At 42.7% G+C, this 20,537-nt stretch overlaps 1 protein-coding gene across 2 annotated transcripts; it reads right to left on the bottom strand.

Annotated features, from left to right (window-relative positions):
• Positions 1-18,017: 18,017 nt before the first annotated feature.
• Positions 18,018-20,313, bottom strand: ABCI7 (non-intrinsic ABC protein 6). Of its 2 annotated transcripts, none has more exons than XM_087684391.1 (4): positions 20,055-20,312; positions 18,992-19,851; positions 18,497-18,756; positions 18,018-18,410 (listed from the first exon to the last, which is right to left on the bottom strand). In XM_087684391.1, exons 1-4 carry the CDS (start codon positions 20,215-20,217, stop codon positions 18,086-18,088), a joined length of 1,608 nt encoding a protein of 535 aa, XP_087540517.1. In that variant the 5' UTR covers positions 20,218-20,312; the 3' UTR covers positions 18,018-18,085. The 2 variants fall into 2 exon arrangements, with proteins under 2 accessions (XP_087540517.1, XP_087540519.1); XM_087684393.1 differs by having other exon boundaries at positions 18,231-18,410; positions 18,516-18,756; positions 20,055-20,313.
• Positions 20,314-20,537: the final 224 nt, after the last annotated feature.

Here is a 20,537-nt window from a genome sequence, read left to right as displayed (position 1 = left end):
GCTAACCATTGCACGCAGAGCTCTAACAACAAGCCTGCACGTGCCACTATAGCTAGGAGGCCCGCCGTAGAGCCTGGAGGAGCAAAGAAGATATATTGCACAGGTAGGCCTGACGACGCAGGAAATAGATGAACTCGGTTTCACAGAGGCGAAGGCACAAGAAGACGTGCAAGAAGAAGGGGGTGAGCTAGAGTTTGATCTGGGACCTTAGGAGGAGGAATACGTCCCACCACCCCCTCAACCCACAACAAGAGGAAGTGCAGCCCCCTGATACGTCTGCTGAGAGAAAAGCAGCCCAAGCTAACCGCAGGAAAGAAATGGTAGAGAATGTAAGGAAAAAGCTGAATGTTAGACATGTTCCAAGATAGCCTGCCCCGCTCCTACTGCGCCCTCAAGATTCCCCTGCTGAATTCCATGCCGAGTTGATTATCCGGGAACAGCATGAATGTAACCGCGACCCCTTCGACTTGAGCTTTGAGTTTCCCGCTACATTAAACAGAGTAATACCCATTCAACTTGTAAATGACATCATCGCTATGGGTGCAAGGCTCAAAGCCAAGTGGCTAGTGGAGCGAGAGGCCAACCCAACTGCTTGGGGAGCCGAGGACCGCGAATTTTGGCAGGATAAAGTCCTCCAGGTGCCTAGATCGATGGAAGGGTATAATTGCCAACCCACCTGGAGAAGACACATTTTTTACGTCAACCTTGACGCGTGGATGGCATTTTGTAACACCCTCCCTTCTGAGAGAAACAACCCCACTTTCATGCTGTATCCTCGAAGGATAGGGGTCGACTTTAATCCGTCCATCCACGGCAGGTTTGACTTTCCCATTATCTATAACACCAATAGCACCTCCCATAGGGACGCCCTTCTCTTTACCCTCCCTGATTTGTACAGCTCTATAGATAGATTTCTTAGCGAGTTCACCTCCTGTCCTGACCCTACCTTCATAACCACTTGTAATTATCTTAGACTAATTAGGGTCCTAGTCCACCAAGAGCCCACACCTCAAGAATGCCACCTCCCACCCCTCTACTTCGACCCCAATGCCATAGATAGTAGCACCATGACTAGCCTCATTATGCGCGCTTCTCTTTTGCCATCCTTCTGTGTTGCACTGCTCGAAGATATGAGCGATAGCAAATTCACCCAGTGCAACCACCCCTTCCTTTCCACCACCACTCTCAAAACCCGCCTCAACCTCAAGGGCTACTTGTTGAGTCGTAGATTCCTTAACAAGGCCCCCCGCCCTCCACCATCCCCTACCTGCCATTCGGATGACGAGGAGTAAACTCCCGTCATGCCCTTGTATCACATGTATCCATGTATAAGCCTCTTTATGTTTATTATTTTTTTAAAAAAAGAAAAAAAAAAGATGCCATCACAGCATAGCAAAGCCAAGGGATGCATCTACCATTAAGCAAAGATAAGTGGTGAGACCTTCGCAAGATCTGCTCGCAACCCCCCCCCCCCCCCTTCGCCTCGACGTGCACCATCGTCATTGCACCTAGGGTTCTCCCTAGCCCCTCCCCATTTCACCCAGAGAAGGAAGGGCATGTATATAAAGTTCAAAAATGAATGAGAAGCTCATTCTTGTGTGTGGCAAGAGTGGCTCTCTTCTTCTTCTCTTCTTCTCTTCTTCCTCCTTGTGTGTGCTCTTGAGAGAGGGAGTGTGAGAGTGTGAAGGAGTGTGTGTGTGGGAGTGAGGGCCTAAAGACCTTCAACTCAAAGATGAAGACCTTCAACTCAAAGACAAAGATCTTCAATCAAAGCCACGGATTTTCAAGGCAAACAGCGTTCGAGGGGGTTTCTCCAAAATAAATCCCTCCAATACCATCCTCCTAAGGGATTGCTTATTGCTTCAAGCATTTCTGATACTCGAAGGACGACCGACTACATAATGGACGCCACAACAGTGTGAAAGATGCCAAGATTCATGGAGCCTAAAGCACGCCGGAATCTCTCCTGGTCATCGTCCTTAAACTCCATCACCTATCATTCACCCAACCACCTTGAAAGTAGTGTCATCCACCTACCTATTCCGCCTAGCACCATCGCAGTGCCATGGGACTGACACTTGGCTAGGAGGGGGGTAATGTTACCGTGTTTTCCGAAGCACAGAGGAGCAGAAAATGGAAAAAAAAAATAGCAAAAAAAGCGCATAATAAAAGCACAAAAAGGCGCCTTGACCGGTAACCAGACCCTAAAAATTTTAAATGTTCGGGCACGACCCTCAGAAAGCCTCGGTGTCGCCCCAAGACAACAAAAGAGTAAAAGGGCGCACCATTAAAATGTGGGAGCGCCCCCGAATCTTTGTAAAAGAGTGCCAGGCTCACTCCTGTGCAAAGTGTACGCATTAGTTGGGAATAGGATAAATTAGAATGGTGAAAAATGGAAAAAATAGCCTAGGCTACGGCCGGCCATGTAAAAGAGGGAAAAGGGGATGACCGCCCAAAAAGGATTTAGAGCTTTGTATATAGAGTTAAAAAGTGAATGAGAAGCTCATTCTTTGGTGTGTGGCAAAAAGAGTCCTCTTCTTCCTCTCTTCTTCTCTCCTTCTTGCTTGTGTGTGCTCTTGAGAGAGGGAGTGTGAGATTGTGAGGGAGTGAGTGTGTGTGGGAGTGAGGGATCAAGAGGTGAATCTCTTCACCATCTCCTCTTCTCTTCTTCTCTTCTCTTCTCTTCTCTTCTCTTGCGCACACGGCTATGGAGGATGGAGCTTGGAGACGGAGGAGACTTGAGGATGCTTGAGCTAGCATCAAGAATCGTGGAGCTACCGGAATGCAAGAGAGAGGAGGGTGCTCGATCAAGCGTCAAGGTAAGCTCACTACACTCATAGGATCGACGGCGCGTCGGCTAGGTGAGAGATAGCCATTAGAGCTCGCTTGGAACACTTGAAACAAGAAGCGGTCCGTGGGTCTTGGTGGTCGAGCGAAAGCTCCCACAATGGAGAAGCAAGGATACAATTCATTAAAGTCAAGTATTTCATCCCTAATTGAAATTGGTGTATCAAAAGACTTGTGTTCATGCCCTAGACCATTTAAGGTCACAATCACCAAATCCTCATCATCTACCTCAGTCCCAATGGATGCTAGTTGATCTACAATAGTCTTTATCTTAGTCACATAGACTTGAATGGACTGTCCTTTCATGTCCATCATATTAAACTTTTGCCTCATATATGTTTTTTTGGCACTAGTGGTAGTACCATAGTATCTCATAAAAATATCCCATGCATCCTTCGGTGAGCCACAGTTTATTATTTGCATAACTATAGCATCGAAAATACATAGGGATAGCCAATGTAGTAACCTTCGAGATCTTTCCATTCATGCTCAATGTGTCCTAAGCTTATCAACTGTTGGATTCTTTTTGGGAAGCTTAGGCTTAGCTTCTTGTAATGAATGAAGCTGAGAGAAAAGAGGAGAAGAGTTGAAGAGAGAGAAAGAGAACAAGAAGAAGAGAAAAGAAGACTAGAAGAGGAGAGGGAAAGACACAAAAGAGGAGAGAAGGAAGGAGGAAGCCATGGAAGCTAAATATGAAGGTGAAGAGTATGTTCTTGATAATATCTGGTTGCCCTAATCTAGGACTCTTACACCTTGTATACCCCGGTCAGTGTGACTCCATGTCTAACCCCTAGTTTCAATGTATCTCGCTTGTTACAATCCATCCCCGCCCTTGTCAGAATATGCAAGATCTAGAGCATGGCAGATGCGAAAGCTATGGAGGTTGAAAGAGAAAGAAGAAACTCATGTAGTCATTGACCCTGACAAAGACAAATTGTCACACAAGTGAATAAGGTTCCAAGATTGAGACTTGGACTCATAAACACAATCTTGTGTATTGAAAGTGACAAGACACTTTACTGGAAAGAAAAGAGTACTATCATTGCATTAGAAAAAGAGTGCAATGCTTTATAAGAATTGAGTGGTAGTACTTTCTCCTACTGTGCATATGGGATTCTGGTCCTGAGCCCTCACTGCTCCTTACAAAGGGACTGAAGTAGGTGTGATTGTAAATATCTCAACACCCCCCTCAATCACAACTAGAAGTACAAAGTGTGTAGAGGCTTCAATGAAAGCAACACCTGCAAAGTGTGGGCACACCATAAACATGGCAAAACTCCAGAAGTTGTTGCAAAAAAAAGACTAAGTGTGGATACCACAGACATAATGGATACCGGAGGCTGTAGTAGGGGCCTCACAAAGTGTATAGAGGTTGTAGTACAAGGCTTATTTGAGAAGTCTATAAGTTTATGTTTGAAGCAATAGGGCTAGGAAATACAAAGCTAAAAAAGTCTATCTAAATAGAAGGACTTATGAGGTTTTTCCTTCTCCTGGTGGTCTTCTTCTTCTTCTTCCTTTGACTACAACTAGGTAGGCCTTTTGGGACCTCTTTTTGGCATGGCAGAACTTCTCGGTGTGTTTGGTCCTTTTGCAGAAGTTACAAAAGAGCTTATCCCTTTTGCCTTTGTACATGTTGCCAACATATAATGCATGTTCATCTCTAGAGGTGCTTGGTTCTTCCTTAGTTTTTAGCTTCTTTTCCTCCTTTAACAGTGATGCCTGGATATCAACAAGTTCAGGATTTGGCATGTTGATTAAAGTTGTTGATACATTATTATATTCAAGAGGCAAACTCTTAAGTAGAACACCGATGCAAACATCTTCTTCTATTTTAATCTTGATTCCTATAAGTTGGGTTAGAAGTCCTTCCATGTAATTTAGATGTGTGGCAAGTGATGTGTTGGACTTCATTTCAAGCCTGGAAATCTCAATCAAGAGACCATACTTTGATGATTTAGATTGTGCACCAAACAAGGTGTCAAGTCTCTTCCATGTATCTTGTGAAGTCTCACAGTTATCCACATGGTGGATATAGCTGTCGTCTAGTTCCAGTTTGATAATGGCCTGAGCCTTATCATCGTTCTTTTGCCAAGTGACAGCAAGGCCCACATCACGAGGCTTCTTTTCTTTTCTGGTTGTAATGGCCTAGAGGCCTTTCTTCATCAGGATGAGTTTGATGCAAGTCTGCCAAGTATGAAACCCGACTCCTTTGAAACGGGCAGTTGGAGAATCTTTGCCCATGTTAGACTTGCGGGAACAGCAGCAAATCAACTTCAAAATTATCAGATTTAAGCAACATAAGAGATAATCTTGAGTGTGCTAACAAGCAGAAGTGCCAAAAAACACTAAGTGATCAATATCAAGAGATACTTGTGGAGCCAAATGCTTGGTAAATGCTCAATAGGTCTTCATAGGTCTTCTATTCCACTCCTTGATTTGCTTGTTGAACTGCTTGCTGGGAATCAAAGTGACAGAGCTTTGAGTAGGGTAAGAAGAATAAGAAGAATGAGATGTTTGATTTCTTCAAGACTTCAAAGGATCTTCAAGCACTTCCCTTTCTCAATGATTTGATGGCCCAAAGTTTTGCCGAGACCTCTGTTTTGAAGCATATCAGAGTGATAAGATGTTAGTTTTTCCCAATGGGAGTGAAGGAAGAAGTGGAAAATGAGCTTATGATAGAGTGGCTATGGCAGACTGTTTCTAGGGTTTCAGACCCGTCTGCATTTTTTATTACAACGAGTTGCAGAAGAAGGCATTTGCCACAACACTTAGTGGCCAAGGAGCTTAAGCCATGGGCTACAATTGCCCTATGGTCAATCGGGAGATTGTGCCCTGTAGCTCCGTCGTCAACTGTACAATCAGACAGGCCGTAGATTTGGGCTGCAATGGAGAATATTGCCAATGCCTGACCAAAGCGGCACCAATGTCGTGATATAACATAATAGGATGCTACGCCCTGAGCAAAAGAATATGTTCACAGAAGAAAACGTGATGTATTACGGCCTCTAGAGTGAGAACAAGAGGCTCCAAGCAAGGTAGGTTCTACAGGCTATGGCTGCCATGGAAGGTCACATAGAGATAGGGATAGAGATGAAGTTAGATACTCACCCTGAGCTTGGACTGAGATGGAGAGGGACTAAGAGAATAGATAAGAAGCTTTGCCATGCCCAACTAGGCTATGATACCATGTCAAAATATACAGGATCTAGAGCATGGCAGATGCGAAAGCTATGGAGGTTGAAAGAGAAAGAAGAAACTCATGTAGACATTGAACCTGACAAAGAGAAATTGTCACACAAGTGAATTAGGTTCCAAGATTGAGACTTAGACTCATAAACACAATCTTATGTATTGACAATGACAAGACACTTTACTAGAAAGAAAAGAGTACTATCATTGCATTAGAAAAAAAGTACAAGTACAATGCTTTATAGGAATTGAGTGGTAGTACTTTCTTCTACTGTGCATATGGGATTCTGGTCCTGAGTCCTCACTGCTCCTTACAAAGGGACTGAAGTAGGTGTGATTGTAAATATCTCAACAACCCTGAATGTTTTTGCCCTAAAAAATGAAGAGAAATGGAGGGGGAGTGATGGGTGGGCTTAAAGAGGGGTGTAGAGTACTACTCTAAGCCACATTACACTGAAAATGGGTGGGTAAAGACTAAGGACAGCATGTTGTCCATGATTGGCATGCTAAGGTAAAATTGTCATAACTTTTGGTAGGTTGCTCCAAATGGGACATGCCACATGTCTAAACAAAGCTTATGACAAGTACTTGAGTCTAGGTAGAATGCACGTGCCTAAGATTTGGGCAAGTAAAAAACTATTCTAAAATAGTCTGCAGTCTGTAGGTAAAGGGTGGTCTAACCGACTAGTCTTCAATCCATTGGGCCTCTTAGAGGTGAGGAAATTCATTGACAATGGTGGCTAGGATCCAAGAGTCTTCTTCAAGGGGTAGGCCTTGCCATTTGATGAGGTACTCTCCTTGATGGATCGAGACCTTAGTGCTTATCTCGCTGCCCAATGATTGCCTCAGGGATATATTGAATTATGCCTTCTTCATCTATGGGGGGAAGTCCTTCCACATAGTCCACTAAGATGCCCATGAAGGGTTTCAGTTGGCTAACATGAAACACGTTATGGATTTTGGTGGTAGGTGAAAGCTCTAATTAGTAGGCCAAGTCATCAACTCTCTTTAGGATCCGATAGGGGCCATAGAAGTGGTGGGTCAACTTGTTATTGGATGCTGCCCTCTTTGAGAGTGGAGTAGTGGGACTTATGCACTTTCAAGAGGACCAATTTTCCTTCTTGGAATTCCAAATGCCTTCTTTTCAGATCAACATAAAGTTTCACGTGCGTTTGTGCCTTTCGAAGATTCACTTTGCATTGCTGAAGTAGGGCTTACATGCGATCCAACTCGGCCTGAATCTGAGGGTTTATCTTATCATTAAATAAGAATGTAGGGAGGGGAACCTTATACCCGATAAGGCCTCAAAAAGGGAAACTCCAATGCTAGATTGGATGGAGTTATTATAGGCAAACTCAGCCAAGTGGAGCCACATATCCCAATTGTGTTGTGCTCAAAGATGAGAGAGAGAGATAAGGAAAACTTCATCTCCATGAGCCTTCAGGCTCTCAATGTCTTTTCTTCATTATACAGAATGACACACAACCACACAATACAATGTAAAATAAACTAGAGACTAACTAACTCTAGTTAAGTCACTGACTAACTACTAACCCGACTTATTTAATGTAGTCGCATGGAGACAGCTGTACACAGTAGCTGTCACATATGTCAGTTACACACCAAGACAAACTAACGGGTGGAGCTTGATTTCTAACACTCCCCCTCAAGCTCAAACCAAAAACTCAAACCATCTGCGTCACTCCAAGTAGCTGTCTAAAGTGAATGAACTTATCTTTACCAAGTGATTTGGTAAAGATGTCTGCTACCCAGTCTTTAGTCTTCACATGCTCCAAGTCAATTTGATCTGCTAAAACCATTTCCCTTATGAAATGGTAGTGAACCTCAATGTGTTTCGATCTTGCATGATAAACAAGATTGCTTGCTAACATGACACTGCTTAAATTGTCACAGTACAGCCTTACTTTGCTGTCCAATTGTATTTCCAAGTCATTCAGCAACTTCTATAACCACATAGCTTCACAGGCCGCTAAGGCCGCACCACGATACTCTGCTTCCGTACTGGACAGTGCAACTGTAGGCTGTTTCTTACTCTGCCAACTGATCATGCTACTACCCAATCCAAATGCATAGCCGCTAGTTGATCTCCTGTCATAAGTGCAACCAGCCCAGTCAGCATCAGTATACCCCATCAAGTCAAGGGGTTTCCCATATGCATAACACAACCCATGATCTGTGGTACTCTTTACATATCTCAGAATTCTCCTGACTGCATCCAAGTGTGGTTTATGAGGCTTCTGCATGAACTCACTGATCAGCCCCACAGCATAACTCAAGTCAGGTCTAGTGATCGTGAGATAGATCAAGCTGCTTACCATCTGTCTGTACATGGTAACATTCTCAATCTCTGTCCCAACATCAATCTGCACCTTGACATTCTGCTCTAAAGGTGCATCCATAGGCTTGCAATCAGCCATACCATATTTCTGTAACATGTCCTGAGCATACTGCTTCTGTAGCAGCCATATGCCTTGAGGTGTAGAGACAACCTCAATCCCCAAAAAATATTTCAGCTCTCCTAGGTCCTTGACCTTGAACTCTGCCTGTAAATATGTCTTTACTTCAGCAATCCCGCTTTCATCATCTCCTGTAATGATTAAGTCATCAACATAGACAACTAGGAATACATAGCCACGATTTGTCTTCTTCACAAACAAACTATGATTAGCATCACCCAATCGGAAACCATGTTGCTGCAAATAACTGTTGATGCGAGCATTCCATGCTCTGGGTGCTTGTTTCGGCCCATATAATGCATTTTTCAGCCGGCATACATGTGCTGGAAATTCTAGATGCACATAGCCTTCAGGCTGTTCCATGTAAACTTCTTCCTATAACTCTCCATTCAGGAAGGCATTCTTTACATCCATCTGCCATAGTTTCCAGCCTCTAGCTCCTTTCAAAGCAATCACAGTTCTAACTGTAGCCATCTTTGCTACAAGGCTGAAAGTCTCCTCATAATCAAGACCATACTACTGCGCATACCCTTTTGCAACCAGCCTGGCCTTGTATCTTTCCAATGATCCATCTGATTTACATTTTACCTTATACACCCACTTGCAGCCAATAAGTGTTTTATCCTTAGGCAACTGTACTAAATCCCATGTGCCATTTTCAGCCAAAGCTGAATATTCCTCATCCATAGCAGCACGCCAATCCTCATCTGCAACTGCCTCATCAAACTTACTTGGTTCTCTAAAACCTGTTACTTTCGTCATATAAGCATAATGACTGGCTGAATATCCAGTGTAAGTGTATCTATCAACAGGTCGTTTGACCCTCTCTGATCTCTTGAGTTGTGGCTCACTATGAGCTTGCCTCTCATGAGGCGGCACATAACAACTTTGCCTAGCACCTGGCGTCATAACAGATGGAATCCCCAATTCACTGTCTAAGCTATCACTACTAGATGACTCATAACCTACAGTGACTGGACCTGTTACATCTTCAAAAACCTTTTCTTTTCCCTTATTTGTTCTCCCCCTCACTAACATATCCATGTCAGTGGATGCAGTAGTGTGACTACGCAATCGTCTTGTCCAAGGACTCACTGTAGATGATACATCACCTGTTTGACCACTCATGGAAGTACTCTCTGCAGGAGTATTTTCAGCACGACTCATACTGGGTGAGCCATCAGTAGGCACTGCAACAGGATTCCCATACTAGGATGCTAACTCATCAAATACCACATCTCTGCTTATGATTGTCTCATACGTAGAAGGTACATAACACTTATAAGCTTTGCGTTCCTGTGCATATCCCAGAAACATACTCTTCACTGCCTTAGGATCCAACTTCTTCCTCTTTTCATCTGGTATATGCACATATGCAATGCTACCAAATACCTTCAAGTGCGAAATATCAGGTTTATGACCATACAGACTCTTATATGGAGTGACATCATGAATCCCTGCTGTAGGGGTTCGATTCAGCACATAGACAGCAGTCATCACTGCTTCAGCCCAATAACCATTTGGCAGACATCTCTGACATAATACCGTGCACCTCCAAATTAAGCATTATGTGAAGGATCCCAGACATCAGAGTGCACCAACTGAAAAGGCCTAGTGTTGTTTTTTACATGTCTCATGAACAGAAACCGTGCCTGCTTCCCAAACTGACAAGCAGGGCATACATGACCAAAGTCATTATACTTGAATTTAGGTAATCCAAGTACTACTTCCTTCTGCTGCATAGATTTCAGCTTTTGTACATTGACATGTCCAATCCGCTTGTGTCAAATCTCTACATCCCGAATGGTACTCTCATCATGAGCAAACATGGCTGCCTTAAGTCCCGAAATGGTCCCATCCAAAGTAAACATCCTGCCATCTCTTTTTCCCTTGGCAATTAGCTCGCAGCCATTTCCATATTTCTCAATGAAACATCCATCTTTGTTAAATCTTACTTGCAGATTTTGTTCTGCCATTTGACCCACAGACAAAAGATTCTTTGTTATGGTCGGTACATGTAATACATCATGCAGGCCTTTCTTCTTGCTATTAGGCATCATAAGAGGAACAATCCCTTTATGCTTTATGTCATGTTGGGTGTCATCTCCAATACATACATGACTATGTGTACCTGCAACTATCTCATCAAACCACTCTCCATGCGGTGTCATGTGGTTTGACGCTCCAGAGTCAATGTACCATCTATCATCTCTATTATGTCTCGATGCATTTTTGGATACATGCTGCATGGCAAATAGTCTATCAACTTTCTCATCATGAGCACCACTAGAAGATGCATAGTGCCCATGCTGTCTGCCCTTTGCTTTCATATCTCCCTGCTTCTTATAGCAATCCTTTGCAATGTGCCCATACTTGCCACAATAATGGCAATCCTTATCCCTATTGGACTGATCAAATGACTGCCATGAACCAGATCCACCACCTCTACCTCGGAGTGATCTCCCCCTGCCTCTAAACCCACCAGATCCACGCTGGCCTTGTGTATTTGCACCATGCCAATTACCCTGCTATTGTTGCTGTCCATAAGCATTACGAGTGTCACCACGACCTCGAAATGAACCACGACCTCTAAATCCTCTGCCACGCTGGCTAGAGTATAACTTAGTGTCTCTACTCTGAGATACACTGGAACCTATATTCAAACCAAGCTTGACCTCCTCATGCAGCAACAAAGCAACTAGCTCTTCCCAGGTAGGGGGCTCTTCTCTAACAAAAATGGATGTGTCAAAAGCTTTGTACTCTTTCCCTAATCCATTCAAGGCAACAACAATCATATCATCTTCTGATACACTTGAGCCAATGGTAGCAAGTTGATCAGCTATGGTCTTAATCTCCGTGGTATACACCTAGATGCTCCTACCATTCCTAGACATGTTGTTGAACTGTTGTTTCAACTAGATCTTTCATGCATGTGTCATGGTTCCATAATTTTTCATCAGCATGTCCCAAGCATCCTTCGGAGTCTCACATCCAGTGATTTGAATTACCAGAGCATCAAAAATACATAGAGAAAACCAATGCAGCACCTTGCATGCTCTCTCATTCCATAGCCTATGAGCTCTTTTCTGTTCATTAGTTGGATTCATTGCAGGCAACTTAGGAGCAGCCTCATCTCCTATATATAGATCCCAATAACCCCTGCCAACTAAAAAGTTCTTCATTCTGAATTTCCATAATGCAAAGTTCTTGTTGTCTAACTTCTCTCCAACTATCTGAGTGATATTATCAGTCCCATGTGCATTAGCCATGATGCAATAGACTATGTCTGCCAGATGCTTGACTACCTGCAAGCCAATAAGTATGACAGTTTAGACCTTAACTGTTTATTACAGTTTTCTACAACTAATTGTAGTAAAAAACCAGGGTATTTCAGCCCACTAATAACCCAAAAAAGTCCCAAAACAAATGGTCTAACCCATAGGTACAACAGTCAATACATATGCTATGTATTTGCTTCAGTTTAAACTCCTGCAACCTCACTGCCAGGGACCAAAGATGCAGTCTGAAAACTGTAGATTGTGTATAACCAGCAACAATTTCAAGTCCAAAAACAACATGCATACATGTCATACATGTCCCAAAACTTCCCAGATAGCTGCTAGTACATGTGTCAAGCCATACATAGACATAGAAGCACAAAACAGTGCATAACCAGCAAGTACAAGTGTCAACTAATTTGGTTGCAGGTTGCAATCAACCAAAAATCAGCATAACAAGCTTTAAGCAGCTCCAAAAAGTCTTCAAATCATGTCATACATTCACTCTGAAGTGATAGGTTCAATACATGAGCATTTGAGTAGGCATAGACAACCTGTCTTCATTAATCACAGTCAAGGAATACACGACTGTTCATAACCATGACTGTTCATAACCAGCCCAAGCACTGTCAAGGCAATTATTTCAGGTCCAGATCTGAGTATTCAGCAACATCCAATGCTTTCCACAATCCTCCATACATTCAGCATGCATATATCAGTTCATATAGGTAATAGAAGCTCCAAAGTGACATGTATTGCTTCAACAAGATACAATGCTTGCTATTCACTGTGTATGACAGTTTCCAGCCTATCAATGGCTTTCAAATCTGAGTGTTCTGAGCAAGAAATCTCAGCTCCAAGACATTTGATCCAATGTATACATGCTTTGACTTCTTGTGCTTTAAAGATGCCTTCTGAGTGTAGTACAAGGCTCCTGTATGTCAATAATGATGGAATGCATGCTGTCCATTCATTTTCACAGCAGTTCAGAACTGATTACAGATTTGTGTCTGTTACTCCAACTCATAACAGAGCTCCCACACAAGCATTTACCTCTTGTGCTCTTCAGATACCTTCAAGAGTGAGCATACATGCCTTATGAGTCTTGTCCAAGTGCCCCATTTGATGTTTGACAGGTTGCAGTCCACCCAGCTCTACAGGCGCAGTTCACACTGATTCAGCAGGGGTTACTGATGTACACAATGGCTGATCTGAGCCTATACAAGGCTTGCATAGGCTCAACAGGGCCTTTCAGATGCTCTAGCAGGGTCACCAACGGCCTCTTGACCAATGGCTACTCTCCTTCAACAATGCATACCTTTGTGTGACCAAAATAGTGAAAATGACAGTCAATCCTCTTCTTTTTCCAGTGCTTCAGGTCAATCTTGAAGTCTTCTTCTGCAATGCTCTACTCCACAGAGCCCAGTCTTGTGGATGCTTTGATACCATGTTCAAAGATGAGAGAGAGAGATAGGGAAAACTTCATCTCCATGAGCCTTCAGGCTCTCAATGTCTTTTCTTCATTATACAGAATGACACACAACCACACAATACAATGTAAAATAAACTAGAGACTAACTAACTCTAGTCAAGTCACTGACTAACTTCTAACCCAACTTATTTAATGTAGTCACATGGAGACAGCTGTACACAGTAGCTGTCACAGACGTCGGTTACACACCAAGACAAACTGACGGGTGGAGCTTGATTTCTAACATGTTGTACATCATGGCAAAAGTACATCAAATATGTCTCAAGCCATTTGTTCACTCTTTCAGTCTGGCCATCAGTTTGAGGGTGGTACGCAGTAGATGGGGCAAAGCTTGGTACCCATAGATGTGAAAACTACCTGCCAAAAGTTGCTCATAAACTTAGCATCCCAATAATGTACTATGACTTGTGGTAAGCCATGCAACTTGAAGACATATTCCATAAATTGAGTGGCCACCTGAGAAGCAGTGTATTGGGTCTTAGTGGGGATGAAGTGGAAAGCTTTGGTGAGGTCATCAACTACCACATATATATTGTTCCACCCTTTCTTGGTCACGAGGAGGCCAATGATGAAGTCCATTGTGATATGAGTTCATTTCCCTTCAAGAATAGGGAGGGGCTGCAAGAGGCCAGCAGGTTTGAGTGTATTATCTTTGTTCTGTTGGCATGGAACACATTTGGTCACAAAGTCCTTGATATCCCTCCATGAGCCTTTTCAATGAAAGCTCTTGGCAATCATGTCATATGTTTTGAAAACACCCAAGTGACCAGTAGCGGGGCAAGAATGCATCTCTTCCATGATCTTCTGTGTGAAGGGGGAAGTATATGGGATAATGAAGATCTTGCCATGGGACTGAATAAGGCCATGCTTGAGCTGATATTAGGAGTTTTCAACCATGACCCCATGCTGTAATTTTTGGAAGATATGGCTAAAGTGATTGTCTAACAAATAAGCTTCTTGAAGCTCTTCAATCCAATCACTATTCAACTCTGAAATAGAGGATACTGTGCATACCCACATCCGAGAGAGTGAATCAGCCATGATATCATCTTTACCCCGAGTGTGAGAAATGTTAAAGTCATAGTTTTGTAATGTTGCCACAGATCGCCTTTGCTTAAGAGTCAAAGTGGACTAAGTCAAGAAGTACTGGAGGACTCGGTGGTCACTTTTTGCTTGGAAGCAACTGCCATACAAATAGTGGTGTCATTTCTTGATGGCGTGGAGGATTACCAAAATCTCCTGGTCATACACATTAATTTTACATCTCCTTCTCATCAAGCTTGCGGCTCTCAAATGCAATCACACCATGCTCTTGCAACAATACTACACCAATACCCCTGCCACTCGCATCACAATGAATAGGGACCAAGGCGGCAACCGCAAGGTTGTGGAGTCGATGACACAGGCAACAGTGGCCAAGGTGGCGTTGAACCTCAATGTGATCTTGAACTCCACAACAAGCTCCATGTCCATGCCATCAAGCTTCTCAATCATGTTACAATGCTCAATGAATTGGAGAAGAAGAGGAGACAAGAAGGGAATAAGGAGATAGAGGAGTAGCTTTTACCCTCACACTCACTACTATACCATCTTACACTCTCTTGACCTTTGTCGCGCATTCCACACATGTACACACGAGGACAAACTAAATAATAAAGACCACCAAACATGTTAAGAGTAGTACATGCTAAAGACAAACTAAGGCCAATACTAGAGAACAAGGGTTTGATTGGGTAATATTGTGGTATATTGCTCAGCAAGGGAATAATCAAACACCTTTTCAATCTAGAGACGTATAAGATGAAGCATCAAAGTATTCAAAATGTTTCAAGGGAACCAAAATTTGGATCACATGACCTAACATGCACAACTCAGAGCATGACTCAATGAAATCACCAAGATAAAGATGGCTAGAAAGAAGACAAATAAGCGATTTGTCAAAGTGGAGCTTAGAGAGCCTAAGCACTAAGTTGTCTCAAGGTCATGAAGTATTTAGTAACTCTTGTAGCTTTAGTAGTCGGGTTTTCATATGTTTGTGACGATGGCACCTCGAACTAGATTGTATCTATAATATTCTCTCTTGGATACTAATACAACTCTTTTCTCTCCCTATGCTCCGATTTACCAACCATACACGAAATATCTCAAAATGACTTTGCTTTCTACCATATAATTATCCATTATATGCATTTATTTTGATTTTTAAATATCAAAGTATTTCTAGCTTTCTACAAAGCCTAGAACGCTTAAAAATGTATATCTTGTGGATGCACCAGCTCGACTCTATCCTCTCCTCTTGGCATATGGAGTATACAATATTGAGAATTTAGATTACATTGATCTTATAAATCCAACCAATGATTTATTTCATACTAAATCTCTAATGCTTTGCATCCATCCGAAAAGACACACTTAGAAGTTTCTTCTCTTCGACATCCGCACTTACTATCAATTAGTCGTCTCTTATTTAGCTCATCTACTGTGAACAGCATACCTATCATAACTTTCCAAGCAGACACTTTATCCTTAAGGGAGAAAGCTCCAAGCTCCAATTGTGCTCTAGGATTTGCATGAATCTTTCCTCACAAATGTTAATCCCACAAACTTTGCATACTTTGATCACTTCATGGCTCTATCTACTATCAAGCCAACTAGCACCTTGATCCCACAAACTTTGCATACTTTGATCACTTCATGGTTCTATCTACTATCAAGCCAACTAGCGCCTTTTGGTTTGAGAACACTTGAAATTGGACATTCCCTATTCTCGTATGTGAAACACTCCATTTGCTAACGAGTTGAGAGATCTCCCCAATGACCTTTCATGAGCTTCTACCACCTGCAAGTTTACAAGATGAGGTAAGTTTATACTGACACGGGCTTTTGTGGATGTGCAAATTCAAAGGGAATGGATGTCGTACTGCTACACATGGACAATGTAAAAAACCCTGGAATGCATAATCATCCATCTTTCTTATTGATCTAGAGAGTCAATGTCATCTTAGTCATTAGTATTAGTGTCCATAGTATGGATGGTTCAAAAATACGAGAATTTTGGATATTATTTATTGTAAGCAATGGTCTAAACCACCAAACCCACTACACACATTCATCCCAATTAATGGCACCACTCTTGTTGCTACCATTTATGCCTTTCCAAATCTCTTTCCCATTTTTGACTAGAGTTTCACACATGCCATTAAGCTTAATATCCATCAAGGCTTGAGATAAGAAACTGCATGGATTCTTGATTCCCCATGTGCAATACACTTCCTTTCTTTATCATATGCTATTTCAGCCAAAAGCCCAAGGGACTTCCGTCTCCAAGCATCTTCTAAGATGATTGATTCTACTTTTGGCCACTTCCTGTTTGAAATTGATTAGCTGCAAACTCTTGCATAATGCTTTTTAGTCAAAACATCAATCAAGTACAATCCAAACAAAATACCTTCCCTCTCGAGTTTACCCTATTAAAATTTGCTCAGCATTGATTCCCAATTCTTTACTACTTACCCCAAACTATCAATGGCAAATAAAACTTGACAACCAAGAAGATAACAAAATAGTTGAATGCTTGTTTGGTAACCTAGCACCCTTTGGCACATACACAATTTGAACACCATGAAACTCGTGATCCAATGAACTATAGCAAATTGGGCCATCACTAGGCGATGGTGCAAGGCAGCAATTGTACAGGGTCAGAATACCATACACATTGACATTGAATAATGGATCAAAGAGCATTTTGGGCATTAACAGATTAGAACAGGTCATCCACACAATAACCCAAGTCTACCCAATTATATTTTATGAACCCTCCACTTGAATATACAATTTTGAAGCTTAGTTTGAGATAAATTGCACCACTACGCCAACAAATCCAATAATGACCAAGTATCGAGGGCGAATAGTACCCATGGGATTGTGAACACCCATCCTATGTGTACCACATTTTTGGAGACAAACCTGCTCCATGTAAGCAGATATCATACTCAACAAATGACATGCTGACATCATGTAAAATATTTGCAACACAACTTAATTGGACCATGTCAATGTGCTTTTCAATTATAACATTGTTGCATCTATGGACACCACATGGTTATTGATGAGCAGTGCAAAAAATAAACCAGGTGGGAATTCCGAATGGCATGTCTTTAGGTTGAAAGGAAAAAGGTCAGAAAAAAAGAGAGAAACATTTTGAATTGACAAAGATCCTCAAATAAGAAGTATGGCTCTGACACTAGTCTATTAATTGAAGGACAACATCAGGAGAGAAGTTGCCACTAGGAAGCAAGAGATTGGAGGAAGGCCTACAGCAACCAGACAGCACCAAACTGAGACTACAGGACAACTGGACACTAAGTGGAACAGGTGTTGTCTATTGGTCAGGATGGTTGTCCTTGATATACTTCTGTCCCCCGCACCCCACCCTGTCTAATGATCATAGCACTAGAAAAAACAAGACAATTGGCTTGGCTGATCTAATGATCAGTCAGCGTATACAGTTATAATAAACTAGACAGGTCACCCAACACCCTGTCTAAGCTCTGAACGTCCCCCAGCAGCCTAACCAGTCTCATCTATCTCCCAAGTCACCAGAGAGACGCATTGGCAAATGCTTTTAATTCAGCAACAAATGGTTTGCATAGTATACAAGTAAAACCTCGGCATAACCATCTGGATGCAGCAAATTGTTACTAGAATTCAGAAAAAAATCTCCTTCAAGGCATCCACAATGTAGCCAAGGCCACAACAATTTTGACTGCCAATGAGTTTTGAGAAAACACCATACAAAATACTCACTCGCCTGAATTTATGGCTCCTTCAGCACTAAGAAATGCTTTAACTGTGTCTTCAACTCTTTTTTGCAGCTTTGGATGTGGAAATTGCTGTAGAACTTCCGCTCCAAAAGAGAACACAAGTGCGCTACGGGCAGTTTGAGGATTGATTCCTCTTGCCCGGAAGTAAAAAATCTGCTCCTCTTCAAGATCACTGATAGCAGCTCCATGAGAGCATTTGACATCATCAGCAATAATCTGAAGATTTGGTCTGACATTAACTGTAGCTCTTGGAGCTAACAGTAAACTTCTACTCAGCTGTCCAGCATCAGTTTGCTGTGCATATCTGTGAGCAACAAAATACATGGAATGAAACAACTACTGCAAAATTTTTCCAAAGTAGTAAGTGAAATATGCAGTAGCTGTTCACACCTGTTCACTTTGACATTACCATCAAATATGCAATGACCTGAGGAGTGCATCACAATACATTTGTGTAGTTGGCGCCCATATCCACGAGGGTGACTCAACACAAGTTTGCTATGCAAATCCTGCAACTGACTTTGACCAGCAAGTAAGAAACTTGACATTTTAGTGGCAGTGTCTGGGCCTAACTGCTGTATGTGAAGGTTGTGTCTGTTTAACCTGCTACCAAGCCCTGCCTCTACCAGCTGATAGCTGCTGCGTTCTTTCTGTAAACATGCACGTGCAAGGTGAGACGACCCAAATTATGCATCCTCCATGTTTCAAATTTTCTAAAACTGATACTTGGTCTTCATAAGAAAAGCAAATGCAAGCAGCTAATCAAACCAAATTCACTGATTCTCCTGAGTTGGGAGGAAAGGACAAAATGTTAAACTAGTGACACTGGCTACATCCACTGACTAGCACAAGATACTGTGAATGCTTCAGAAAGTTTTTACAAACCTGAGCAACACAAGTCTGCTTTATGTGCACCGATGCTCGTTCTTGATTCTGAATACAGCTGTGGCGCACTTGACCACTCTCCTCAATGAAAAACTCAGCTACAGAATTGACCCAATAAACTTGTCCTGACTCCCCAATAAACTCCTCCACAATATCTACTTCTGCACCCTTGCCCACCACAACAAGCAGACGAGGATTTGAGAGGGGATATGTTTGTAGCTCGCCATCTTTCTGACCCCCTTGTGATGAGTAATACAAGATATGCAGAGGTCCCTGTAATTTCACACCATCTGGAACAATAACCACAGCCAACTCCTGAACTCCCATCCCATTCAGTGAGGCAAAGAAGTCTCCATTGATCCAATTTGCTGATTCTCCAAGCTTGGATGCAACAGTAGTTCTGATGACCTCATCAGACAGCCCAGTTATGCTACCAAAATACAGACCTTGTGATTGATTTGTAGAGGACGAGGAGCTTGAAATGATACCGTCAATAATGATTAACCTTGAGCTCCCAGTGTCTATTGGCTCAATAGTCAATATCTCAGGTTTCACATCCGGTGATGGGAGTTGCATGGGTTCGATGATGGACTTCTTCAAGAACCGCAGGTCAGTGAAGCGGTAAGCTTCGGTTTTGTTGGAAGGCCATTGGGATGACAAAGCCACTTCCGCGGAGCGCTCCCGCAATGAGGAGAGAGCTTCTCTGCTGCTAGCACTGCAACCGGGGGCATAGTCGGACTCCTCAAGCTTCTCCGCAAGGTCAAGCACAAACAAGTCAGGACCGAAGCTTGAACTCTGCACATTGCTCGCGATCACTTTCTCCAAGGGGGCTGCGTTCCGGACTGCTGAAGCTTTCTTTGCTATCCTAGCATGACCAAATGCTAATCAATACCACCTTCATTGGGGGGGAAAAGAGGTCACTTTTAGGACAAAACCTAGTCTGACAGCAAACCTCATTCTGTACCACGTTACATTGAAGGTCTGATTCCGAAACTCGACCTGCATAAAGCCCTAGCGCAATTATACGTTCAGAATCGTGAGAAGAAACAGTTCCATTTCTTACCTGGGAGTGGCTCATGCGAGGGCGTACAGGGGAATTTCCGATCGAGTCCAACACACGATTGTCGCCATCGCCAGGAGCAGGAGGAGGAGCGGGGGATGGAAAACGGGGTCGCTTCTCGTGTCGAAGAGGATGTCGCAGCACTGCTGATAGTCAGCATGCTCATTCTGTCTGATTCCTCTGAGTGAGAGAGAGAGAGAGAGAGAGCGAGAGAGAGAGTTTGGTTGTGTTACCACTGCATTTAAAAACACACATTAGGCCTCTGAGAGAGAGAGAGAGAGAGAGATAGTTTGGTTTAATTACCACTGCATTTAAAAACACACATTAGGCCTACCATGGGTTTGGGAATGAATGCTTTCTTGTTTACAGCAACAACAGGCTACACAAGATCTAGGCAGCGCTTTTTGTGGTGTTATGAAAAGAGAGTGTGCTTGGCATCCCTAGTTTATGCATAAGCATTACTAGCATTCGCATGCGGCATGCTAG

Source organism: Lygodium microphyllum, chromosome 9 (assembly GCF_053477565.2).
Source record: "Lygodium microphyllum isolate KBCC chromosome 9, Lygodium_microphyllum_v1.1.10, whole genome shotgun sequence".
Lineage (NCBI taxonomy): Eukaryota > Viridiplantae > Streptophyta > Polypodiopsida > Schizaeales > Lygodiaceae > Lygodium > Lygodium microphyllum.
Note: the sequence above shows the minus strand (reverse complement) of the source record. Positions and strands in the feature narration are given on the sequence as shown.